The 12,109-nt window shown below is 36.3% G+C and overlaps 2 protein-coding genes across 8 annotated transcripts in view; both read right to left on the bottom strand.

Annotated features, from left to right (window-relative positions):
- Gyf (GIGYF family protein Gyf) overlaps positions 1 to 12,109 on the bottom strand; it is a 955,717-nt gene that overhangs the window by 723,146 nt on the left and 220,462 nt on the right. The window lies entirely within an intron of this gene.
- LOC137234300 (uncharacterized) lies at positions 4,983 to 8,906 on the bottom strand. 2 transcript variants are annotated; one of them, XM_067757911.1, is made up of 4 exons: positions 6,294 to 8,906; positions 5,931 to 6,233; positions 5,684 to 5,863; positions 5,582 to 5,624 (listed from the first exon to the last, which is right to left on the bottom strand). In XM_067757911.1, the coding sequence occupies exon 1, from the start codon at positions 8,383 to 8,385 to the stop codon at positions 7,210 to 7,212; it is 1,176 nt and encodes a 391-aa protein (XP_067614012.1). In that variant the 5' UTR covers positions 8,386 to 8,906; the 3' UTR covers positions 5,582 to 5,624; positions 5,684 to 5,863; positions 5,931 to 6,233; positions 6,294 to 7,209. The 2 variants fall into 2 exon arrangements, with proteins under 2 accessions (XP_067614011.1, XP_067614012.1); XM_067757910.1 differs by having other exon boundaries at positions 4,983 to 5,863.

Raw genomic sequence — 12,109 nt, 5'->3', positions numbered from 1 at the left:
ATGCCACTTCTCTAAGTCCATTTTCCAACGTAGTGGCTCTTGTGCGCTTTGGGGTCCTCCGTCGTTTCGTGGCTCTCCTCCGTTGGCCTGCGTCGCTGCTCCATCTCTACCTGGCCCCCTATTGTTCGGAGTGGACGCTTGATTGGAGCGATGATCCAATCCTTGAGCTGCAGAGGTTTCCATGTCGGTGACACGGCCGCTGAGGTTGACTACACAAGTTTTTATAGTTCCTAACTCATTATTCCACTGGGCTATTAACTCCCCTTGCTGTGCTATCATTGCCATAAGACGTGTCAGTTGCTCGGTGTCCGTCCAAGTGGTCTTTGTGCCCCCCCGCTTTCGTCGCAACCTCAGCTGCCGTGGCTCCCGGGACCTGCTGCTCCAAAGGATCAACGCCCCCCTGTGATCCACGCTGTTCGTTGGCGGACATCTCGGCGAGGATTTCGTAGAGCTTGTGAGAGAAACTCAGACTGGCTTCGGCTTGATCCGCTATAACCCGGCTAACCCTGGACACACTAACTTCGCGCACGGCCTCCTCTTCTAGCGAGCTAAAGATCCTGGTTGTACACCGGTTGAAATAGTCCGTGGGAAGGAAATCTACCCTGTGTGCAATCCCTGTATCTATTTGGTTGAACAGTGAGCCAACCACCTGATTTTCAAGGGCACGCGTAAAAGCACGTGTAAACGGCCTGTCTCTAGAAAACAGTCCCAAACCACCTAGTACTGTTTCCTCCCTGTTTTCCTCGTCAGTCAGACTCACGTAACAAACTCACTATATCACACACACAGTCAGTCAAACAAAACCGGGGAATTCCAAACTCAATTTAAAATAAAAAAATTCAACCCAATAATTGGAACCGCAAACAAAAGCAAGCGAAACTTTTGGAATTAACTTAAACTTCAAACAAACAAAAAAGGAATAAAAATGGAACCTTAACTCTAAGTTAAAGAAATACCTCTACCAATATATAAAAAAAAACAACGAGATTGTAAAAACTTAACTTAAAATTCAAAGTAGGAACCTTCGACCGAATAATTGGGAAGAGGATTAAAAGTAACCAAAATAATTTTTAAAGTTAGATAAATGCTTAGAATTACAAACAAAGACTTAAAATAAAGTTCAAGGGTAAAGGTAACCTAGCAATTTTGGGACAAAAAAAATTCAAAGGACGAAAAAAAGAAAGGCTAAAATTAGAACTTAAACCACAATTCAGGGTTAGAATTCAAGGGATTGGGTTTCGAAGGCCGCAGCTTCGACGAAACAAAAATGATTGGGATTAAATTTAAATTCCAAATAGAAAAAAAAATTAGCTATGTAGAACAAAAAATGATAATCAAATCTTCAAAATTTAATAAATACTTGAAGACAGCAAAATTAAAACTATGTTTGAATTCAAAAAAAACTACAACAATTCACGAAATTGAACTTTGTATTTCAACAACAAATTTATAGCCTTAAGTTTAAATTAAACGTAACGTTCTCTAAATTAATTCGAAAATCAAAGTAATACGAGAACCTAACAATTTTCGAAATTACGATAAATTCCGAAATAAAAGTAAAAAAACTTGAACTGAAGTTGAAACCTAACTTTCACAAAAAATTATAAACGTCAGTTACTGCGAGAAATTAATTTTAAATTCCTAAAAAAAAATCCGCAAAAACCAAGGGAAAATGCCAACCAAGGCACTGCTGAAAGTCGTTGACTACTAAAGTCCCTTGACCGCAGCCTAAACAAAATTTTCCACTAAACTCAAAATATTCGTAGATTTCAGATTTTATATATATGCATGTATTTATAAGAAAAATGTGTTTATATGTAAATATACGTATGTCAAAAATGGGTATGGATATATGTAAATGTTTAACTACAGATACGTACAACAAAATTATATGATGAATAGTAATATGAAGGAAATATGTTTTTTTTTATGGCTTCAAAAACGAATTTTTAACTGCTATTTTCCATCTCTCCAAAAAGGAAATCAAAAATTGAATTTCTAATTTCTTGAAATAAAATATATTTATTTGCTTTGGTGTGTAATGGGTGTTGCTCTTGAGGAGGTCATTGTGGGAGTGATTCGTACGTCCGTATGTCTCTAGCGTCAAATCAGTCTTCATGCAGTCCGTGGAAGTGTGGCCCGACACGCTCCTGGACTGATCGCAAAGTGTGGATGCCACACTTCCCTACTCCTCTCTATCGTGGTGACGTCTCAAGCCTCAGTCATCGAAAATGCTGGATCTCCGATGACGTAGCCTGGGCATTTCGCCACGATCCTCTACTAAAGTCCGTCTTCTAGCTAAGTGCCATATCAGGTACCACCTAATCAAATCGTTCCAAATCCGAGAAAGGAACCCTGATATGGTCACCTAGCTAATCTCCTATCCTCATGTCATTATAACACTTGTCGACCAGGCGAACCTAATCGACGATGCTATCATGACGGTCCCTGTCCAAGTCGGTAGGAGGAAATTAGGGTCGGGATTACCGAGATAACAAGATAGAAGAACATGGAAAGCTAAAGACGAAAAAGTAGTAAAAGTGGGGAAAAAGAAAAGTGGTAAGTTAGAAGAAATTATGGTAAATTGAAAAGATTATTGGGCTATGGCATTGGTCGCCATTGTTATATAGCTGGCTTTCAGTGGTAAGACAGAGGTGGCGTGTGGCATGGTGGCAAGCCCCTGCTAGCTCGTCGGACGGCGTGGGGTTTTGCGCACCAGCCTTACCAACAACTACACTAACAAAAAGTAGAGTTCATGCCAAGTGCTAAAAAGAAAAGGGGAAAGCTGAAAGAGGTACAATAGGCGTAAGAGGAACAGAGAGAGAAAGGAGGGGGAGATCAAAAAAAAGGGGGAAAAGGTGGAGGCCTGTCAAGTCAGGTGGAGTCTACCCACCCTCTTCGCGTATCTTACGCGAAGCCATGGGCGCCGTGCTGACTCCTCTAATTTTACGGCGATCCCAAACCTGACTCAAGTCTGCCTGTCTACAGGTCTATTAAGCCATCACCCCTACGTCCCCTCCTAAGCCCAGAGCAACACCCACACCAAAGATTCTAAAATCAGCCCTCCATTGCAGTGACCAACGAAAAGCTCAACTCATAAAATTCCAACTGGTTACAAACATATCTTTATTTATAATTTTTAAAGTTAAACCTATCTCCTCCTAAGTGTGATTCCTCAGGTATTTTCACAAAAAAAGGAAATCTATAAAAAGCTTACATTCTAACAGTTTCTTAATATGAAACAATTCCAAAAATATGAAATATCCAAAAAAAGAAGATAAAAGAAAATTAAAAAAATTTGAAAATTAGTCGAAATAACAATATGCTAATCAAAAATTCAACGCTAGCTATCGCTTTAACAACCGATATACAAGTAAAAACCCGTATATTATTTAAACTTAGTATTTGATACCAAAAACACAAGAAAAATATATTTGATGAAAGAGAAGTTACCGAGAAAAATAATCTGGTGTACGTGAACAGGCACACCCTAATGGTTGCCGTATCTATCTATGTCTTTTAATATCTTTAAAATTACAAAAAAAACAAATTCATATATATGTGGCAAAAATTCAAACGCTAAGCAAAAATTAACAGTAAATTCCTGACCTAGGCTAAGGCATTACATATATCGGTCATTGACATATATGTAAAGAAATGGAACACAAATAGTATTGTCAATTTTCTCACTCACCTGATCTCAGCACATCAGCATTGTAGACGCCTTCAAGCTGCGGGGACCTGTGAGGAAGGGAAATTTACATACATATGTCTTTGCCTACTCATAGAAAAATACCATTTACTGCCTGAGGTAAGGTTCAATGAAGTTTTTAAATGTCACCACGATCACTCACTCGCGATAGCGGGCGGCGAGTGGGTAAACACGCAATTTTAACAAAATAAAAAAATAAAAAAACCAAGAGGAAAACGCGAAAACTATAAGTGACAAAGAAATATAGAAAAAAACCGAAAAAAATAGAAAGTTTAAAACGAGAAAGAAACAATTACAAAAAAATCGAGGAGAGAAGCTCCAAATCGGCAATTAAATGCTAGTGCTAGTGTATTTTTGAATATAAGCCTAATTAGGAAAACTTAAGAAAAATTACTACCAACTAAATGTAAAAAGAAATGCTGAAGTGAACAAAATAAATGAATATGTGATATGAAAAAAAAATATTGACAAAAATTAATAAAAAAATTACAAGAAAATTCCAAAGTTTATATTACTAATAATAGTCCAAAAAAGGTAAGGTATATAAGCCTAATTAGGAAACTTAAGAAAAATTACTACCAACTAAATGTAAAAAGAAATGCTGAAGTGAACAAAATAAATGAATATGTGATATGAAAAAAAATTATTGACAAAAATTAATAAAAAAATTACAAGAAAATTCCAAAGTTTATATTACTAATAATAGTCCAAAAAAGGTAAGGTGTGGCAAAATAGTGCCAAAATCCATAAAAAAAAAAGAAATTCCAATAAAAAGAAACATGTGTCAAATGCCTTTTCATGTAAAAGTTACATAAAATTGTTTACATTTGTAGGCGATGCGGGCTATCCTCTAGAACAATTTATTATGACACCGTATCGAAGCACAACAGAAGGCAGTCCCGAGGGTATTTACTATACCAAGCACGCCAAAGCTAGAAACATATTTGAACGTACTATTGGCGTACTAAAAAACCGTTTTCGCCGTTTTAGCTGCACATCAACTTCACTATACGCCATCTAAAGCCACGCAAATTGCTAATGTATGTGCAGCACTTCACAACATATGCATTGGTTTTAGTTCTCGCTCTGCAAACGAGGATGTACACAGCGAAGAGCAGAACTTAGAGAATAGTGAAAATATTGATGATGTAGGAAATATCGTGAATATGGAAGCATCACAAATTAGAGAGCAAATCAAAACCAGCTTTGTATAGTTTCAGACTGAAAATTTTTCATTTTTTATTGTGTACATATATGCATTAAATTCAGTCGTCTTAATAACTAATATCACAAAACAAAAATAATTCAGTTCTTTAGAAATAAAAAGTAATTCAGGTACTTAAAATAAAATAACTATGTACATCAAAGAAACGGAAAAAATTCATTTTCTTAAAAATAAAAATCAGTCTTCTTCTTTTTTTCTAAATTCTTACGTTTAGTTGTCGCTATTTTAATTTTTATGGCTTTTAAACCCATATTTATTTTATGAAGTTCTACTTCCCTACATTCTTTTTTCTTTAGCATCTTTATCTTTTCCTCCTCATGGCGAGCATTTTTTTTTTGGTACCGTGCCGTATCTCGCAAAGGGTGCTTAATTGAATTTAGTCTGTTCGTGGCATCGGTAAGGACCCTCTCTTGCATGCTACTGTGTTTCTCTAAAAGATCGTCTCTGCCCTTTTTTTGGATTTGTATACCCTAGTAGCAGCGGGAATATGGGATCTGCTTCGTCCGACCGCTGAAGTGCTCGGGCCATCTTCGGAAGGAAAATCCGGTGGATGCAGTTGAACATCTGAAGTTATATGCGGATCATCCTCGACAACACAATTTACGTAAGCTTCCATAGTAAATTGTTTATTCATGCCACCACCTGTTGCATTGCTTTCTTCCCTATTTTTCACCAGTTTTTTCTTCACTTTAAATTTTATTTTGATTAAAAACAATGCTCTATTAATTGAATTACTTTTTGCCAACCGTCGCTGTCTCTTAAAGGTGGTCCCAAAGAATTTAATTTTATGCTGATCGTTTCCCACTGTTGTTTAAAATTTGCTGGTGCCATACCTATTTGGAAGCCATTTGCTAGGCAAGGATTTTTTCAAGCTCAGCTATAAGAACCTCGAATTGTTGCGCACTCGTTATTTTCATTTTGAATATCTAAAAAAACAATGCATATTACATGCTTGTGTATTTAATTAATTAAAAAAAGAAATGTTTTACTTACAAATTTTCCTTCTGTCGTCAGTAAAAACAGCGTCAACGAAAATGGCGTCGTGTGATGGCAACGACGACAGCAAATTTGCTTAGCCAATACCAAAAATGTGTCGATAGTCGTCAATAGTTATCGAAAGCGACAATGGCAATACCGAATTTAACACGTCGTCGTGAGTCGTCGTCGTTTAGTGACGACGACGGCAATGCCAATAAGGGTGAATAAATTGAATATTGGATAAATTGAACGTAAAATTATTTAAAAATTTGTTGGTTTGAGCACACCACAGTGGAGTACGGCACATTTGGTTGGCAACTGAAAAAAAAACACTTTTAATTAACAAATGCGCGCACACGAATTTACGACTTAACTCACCGACAACTTAAGGCGAACTGTTCTATATTTGGCCATTCGACACTCTCATCCGTCCCGGATAGATCAGATTCGTCTAGTCTCCACGGTTTCATATAGTCACAACTCGTTGATGTAGCATTGGGACCTTCAAAATCTGCTGCCTTCTTTACATCATACTTATCGTTCTGTTTGACTTTGACCACTTCATAAGGGCCCAAATATTCATATGTTGATTGGACCAAATTCTTTATGAAATTGTTTGCTGGGTTGGAGCTGTTTTGGTCGATATGTTTAAAGAAAAAACCAAGAGTTTTTAATTTTCTCTTCTATGCATTTCGACGCATCCGCGTCATCATCAGGAAGTCTATTTTATTTTCAAACAAACAACACGAAAAATACAAAACGAATCATTATTTTCAATAAACATTACAAATACAACATTAAAACAATAACGCTCAATAATTTAATTAGTTGTACAAACACAATAATATAACAGGTTCAGCACAATCGACACATTCATTTTTCTTATTTTCTATTTTTGTTTTTATCATTTTTATTATTGCTGTATACGCGTTATTTGTATGGTCAATGTCTTCTTTAAAATTCATGACATTCGTCATATGTTGTTGGATGCGGAGACTTTCCAGTGTCATCCTCCTTTTGCATCTTCTCTCAACATCTAAAATTCTTGCGTTCCCAAAATCAGCTGTATGATCGTTGTCAGTCAGGTGTTGAGAAAGCGCGGTAACAATGTAACATTTATTGCAGGCATTGTTGTTGTTACCGTTGCATTGAATTTTATACACTACATTGCATTGTTGTTCCTTGTCTATTTTGTCCTTTGTTTTTGTAAAGAAACGATTAAGTGTATTGTGTGGTTTGTGAGCAAATGTTATGTTGTCTTTTTTCATAATTCTCCTGAGCGATTGATTACTTGTTAGTCCGGGTATGTAGGTAACTCCAATTTGTTTGTGTTTGCTTCTGTTTGTCCATTTGATGAATTAGGGTGGTCCATTTCTTGTATCGTATTAATTATAAGCTTTTCTATTAGTGTATGCGGGTAGCTATTTTTGAAGAGAATATTTTTTATTTTCTTCTTGTTTTCTTCTATGAAATCGCCGTCACTTATAAGGTGTATTTTCCTTATTAGACTTGTTGCTGTGTTAATTTTCTGCTTCCATGCATGATTGGAGTGATATTTGATAATTCTTCCTGATGCCATCGGCTTTGCATACCAGTTGAACGTTAAGTTTTGGTTTTTTCGGTGTATTTCTACGTCTATGAAAGCAACTTTGTTGTTCTGTTCTAATTCTTTAGTAAATTGTATCTTGGTATGCTGTGCATTAAATACTGTTAGTATGTCTTCCACGTCTTTAACTTTAAAAATTGCGAATATGTCATCTACATATTTGGTTATGTATTTGACATATATGTCTTTGCTTTTTAATTCAGCGAGGCTGTCGTCCAATAGTTTGTCGAGAACGATATCTGCAATGGTTGGAGTTAGCGGGTTGCCCATTGGCATTCCGTAGATTTGTTGGTATAGGGTGTTGTTATATGAAAAGTAATTGTTGTCACGTAAGCAGAAATCGAGTATCGTCTGGAACTGTTTTTTGTCTATTTGTGTATGCGTCTCCAATTTTTCCCATTTTCGCATAATAGTGCGTATTGCTAAATGTATGGGTATATTCGTAAAAAGAGATACGACGTCGAACGAAATGAGAATTTCGTAGTCTTGAATTGTGAAATTATTGATTTTTTCTTTAAGTTGAAGTGAACTTTTTATATTAAGATCTTCGGATATAATATTTTCTAAAATGCTTCCAACAAATTTTGATAATTTGTAACATGGTACATTAACAAATGAGCAAATCGGTCTAAGTGGTGCGTGTGGTTTGTGAATTTTCGGAAGTCCGTAAAGTCTTGGAGCATTAGCAGCCGCGGATGTCAGCTGAAATTTTTGTTTTGCGTCGAGTCTTCTTTGTTTGTAAAGATTATTTATAATTGTGTTCCTCATCAGTTTTTGCGTGGGATCATTCCTAATTGTTTTGTATGTGTTTTTATCGTTTAGCAACTCTTTCATTTTTAGCTCGTATTCGTTTTTGTACATCATAACTGTCTTGTTGCCTCTGTTATTATGATCTCGTTTCTGTGTGGTTAAGGAATCTTTTGGTGTCTGTCGATGTTTTCAGTATAAACTTGTCCTTAGTGCAGTTTCTAATTTTTTGCTGAAAAGTATTGATTTTTGCCGCAATGTCACTCCTAACAGTATCTATTTCCCTCTCGTCCTCAAAACTTTGTACGCATTGTTCCAAATCGGCGATTATTTCAATGGGTTAAAATGTTGTTCTTGACACTGGTAAGGCGAATTTTGTTGCCAAGTGACAATAACCAAGGCGACTCCTGCGGTACTTCGATGTTCGTATTGTTCACAAACCAATCTTCATTTAATCTCATGCCAAATTTTATAGTATTTTTCGAAATTTGCTTCTGGAGTTTGTCGTTGTGTACATTTTGTGTGTTTGTGGCGATTTGTGTCGAAAAATGTTGGAGGTTCTCTATAATTTTTTCGTAATCTGTTTGCTGAAGTCTGTTTTGTAACGTTTCCTGTATGTGCTTAACGGTCCTTGTGATAATTTTAATATTAATGTTTGATTCTTTTATTTCTAAGTTAACGACTTTCAGAAGAAAGCATTGTTCTAATTTAGTAAGGTCTCGTCGTGTAGTGTCTAGTTTAAAGCAGTGTTGTATCGTTTTTGTCTTACCTTGTAAATGTGGTGGAATGATGCCATAATCTTTGCACCGCAGTAAACATTTTAGGCGCTCTTTTTGTTAAGCCAGTTTTTTGATGTTTTTGTTGTGTTGAGATTATTGAGTTTGTACAACTAATTAAATTATTGTGAGTTATGGTTTTAATGTTGAATTTGTAATGTTTATTGAAAATAATGATTCGTTTTGTATTTTTCATGTTGTTTGTTTGAAAATAAAATAGACTTCCTGATGATGACGCGGATGCGTCGAAATGCATAGAAGAGCATAGTAAAAACTCTTGGTTTTTTCTTTATACATATCGACCAAAACAGCTCTAACCCAGAAAACAAGGCCCAAATATTCGTTGGCCAACTTTTTACCTGTGACGAATTGCGACCGTTTGATAGCCACCAATTCTCCCAATTTGTATATTTTTCCGGATTTACGACATCTGTCAAAGTTTGCTTTGTATTCTTTCTGAGAGGCCATGATATCTTGTCTTGCATTTTCTCTCATAGTCACGATTGGCTATTAAAATGTCGGCTATCGCGCTTTCTACCATACTATTTATGTTGAGATCCATAGGCGTCTTCATTTTCACACCAAACATTATTTAAATGGTGTGTATTTCGTTGATTTATTGATGGTACTATTGATTACTCTTTGTACTTTGCCAACGTATTTGTACCAGGCTTCCGTGCGGTCTGCTAACAACTTCGAAACAACATTTATGACAACTCTGTTTAACCGTTCGACTTGGCCATTGCCTCTCGGCACTCCAGTCGTTGTTAGAATGTGTTCTACGTTGTCTGCCTGACACCAGTCCTTAAACGCCGTCGATGTAAATTCTGGCCCCTTATCACTGACAATTCGATGCGGTGTTCCAAATATGTTAACCCATTCGGACATTTTTCTGATTACCACGTAAATTTGCTGAAGCCATCAACAACGATTAAAATGTGCTTGTACAATTTTGTTGTTGCATCTGGAGGTCCGAGGTGATCGACGTGAATTGTCAGCAGAGGCGCATCACCTTTATCAATAATATGCATTTTACCTTCTTGTTTTCCGAGCTTCTTGTTGAACAAAATACATTTGACACAATTTTTTATACATTTTACGGCTTTTTGGCGGAAATGCGGTATAACATACTTTTGTTGAACAGCATTAACTGTTTTATCCACCGAAAAGTGCCCCTTTTCGTGTTCTTCTCTAATAATTTGTTGCTCCATTAAACGCGGAACAGCGAGCAGCAGTAAACCATTTTGGCTTTTGAACAAAATACCATTTTTAACAACATAATCTTTATAATCTTGTGTTTGTAAAATTTGCTTCACGGCTTTGAAATGTGCATCGCTTGTTTGGGCTAGGCGCAATCTTGCACTTATTTCATCAAATCATTAAAATACTTGCTGGCAATCTACTCAACGCATCGACGTGCTTCATCAAAGTACCTTTGCGGTGCTCTATAACGTATTTGTAGTCTTCAAGATAAAGTATCCAACGTGTTACAGCCGGTGATAATTCTTTTTTCGCAGTCGTGCTCTTAAACGCTTGGCAGTCTGTAACTAATTTAAACTCTCGCCCAAGAAGATAGTGACGGAATTTCTGAACAGCATAGTACGCGGCTTTTATTTCAAAATAAAAGCTATGTAACCTACTTTCTTGCGGAGTGTTTTTCTTACTTACTATTGTTGCAAAAGAATTCCCCCAAGACCATCTTTCGACGCATCGGTGTGAAGCTCTGTTGGCGCCGACGGGCAAAATATAAGCAAAACGGGTTGACTAGTTAGAATGTCTTTGACTTTCTCAATGGCCGCCATCTCTTTGGTACCCAGTACGAAATTAACGTCTTTTTTCAACAAGTCAGTGAGTGGTTTGGTTATTACAGCGTAATTTTCAACGAATTTCCGAAAGTATCCAAACAGTTCCAGCATTTGTTGTAGCTGTTTCACATTTTTAGGCACTGGTAACTTCCGTATGGCAACGCATTTTACCGCATCAGGTGAAACACATCCGTTTTTTATTAATAAGCCCAAATAAACCGCCTCGTGTTTTAAAAACTTGCATTTTTGCCACTTCATATGAAGGCCATATTGTTCAGCTAAGCTCAGTATTTTCTTCAACTTTTCTATACCTTCTTCATTCTTCGACGGAACTATAACGTTGTCCATTTACATTTGCATAACATTTTCTCTTACCAAATTACAAAAGATGTGGCTAACGAAGCGTGAAAACATAGCCGGTGAATTACAGAATCCAAACGGCGCTTTGTTGAATTCATAAATAGCATCTCGGGTTACAAATGCGGTGTATTTCTTGGAACTCTCTTCTATTGCTACATGAAAGAATGCATTTTCAAGGTTCTACGTTGTAAATACGTTAGCGCCTTCTAAAGCTTCAATGACCTCCTCCATTAGTGGAACTGGAAAACGATCTTTTTGTAATATTTTATTTAAATCGCAGTAGTCTACACATAAACGTTTGTTACCATCTTTTTTATCGACTACGTCAACCCTACTACAATATTCAGAACTCGGCGGACGTATTATTTTCTTTCGCAACCAGTCTTCAACTTGCTCGTTTATTACATTTTGTTCTGGTAATGGCAGTCTACGCTGTAAATGTCGAATAACCCTATCTTCCGACAACACAATGTTACGTCAGTTTTAGGTGACTACTCTTTTTTAATGTTTTCATTTTTATTTTTGTATTCTTTTGGCACTTCTAACTCTTTATTTTCAATCGTAATATTGTGAATCCCATGATGTAATAACGATGGTGGTATATGTAGTGACAGCTCATTTTGAAAACTCTCATATTAAACGAAGGATGAGAGAAAGGGGAAGAAAAGAAGGGGCCCTTTTGTAAAATAGTATTAAATCTAGTACTTTTTTAGCAAAGCACGAAACTAATATTTTGTAATTTGTTTATTAAAGAAGTGAATATAGGCCAAAGCGACTGCCGCGGTAAATAGGTAATGTGTCTTTTTACTATAACGAAATTTTTGGTATCCAGTTCAAAGTACTTTAGAAACAAATGTTTAGTATTTTTACTTAACTTCGTCGTCCTTCGACAATGGTTTG

This window comes from Eurosta solidaginis, chromosome X, assembly GCF_040869045.1.
Source record: "Eurosta solidaginis isolate ZX-2024a chromosome X, ASM4086904v1, whole genome shotgun sequence".
Classification (NCBI taxonomy): domain Eukaryota; kingdom Metazoa; phylum Arthropoda; class Insecta; order Diptera; family Tephritidae; genus Eurosta; species Eurosta solidaginis.
This window is presented reverse-complemented; position numbering and strand designations above follow the sequence as displayed.

Excerpts from the sequence above, each read along its gene's own strand:
- LOC137234300 (XM_067757910.1), bottom strand. The coding sequence starts at position 8,385 with ATGATGTACAAAAACGAATACGAGCTAAAAATGAAAGAGTTGCTAAAC.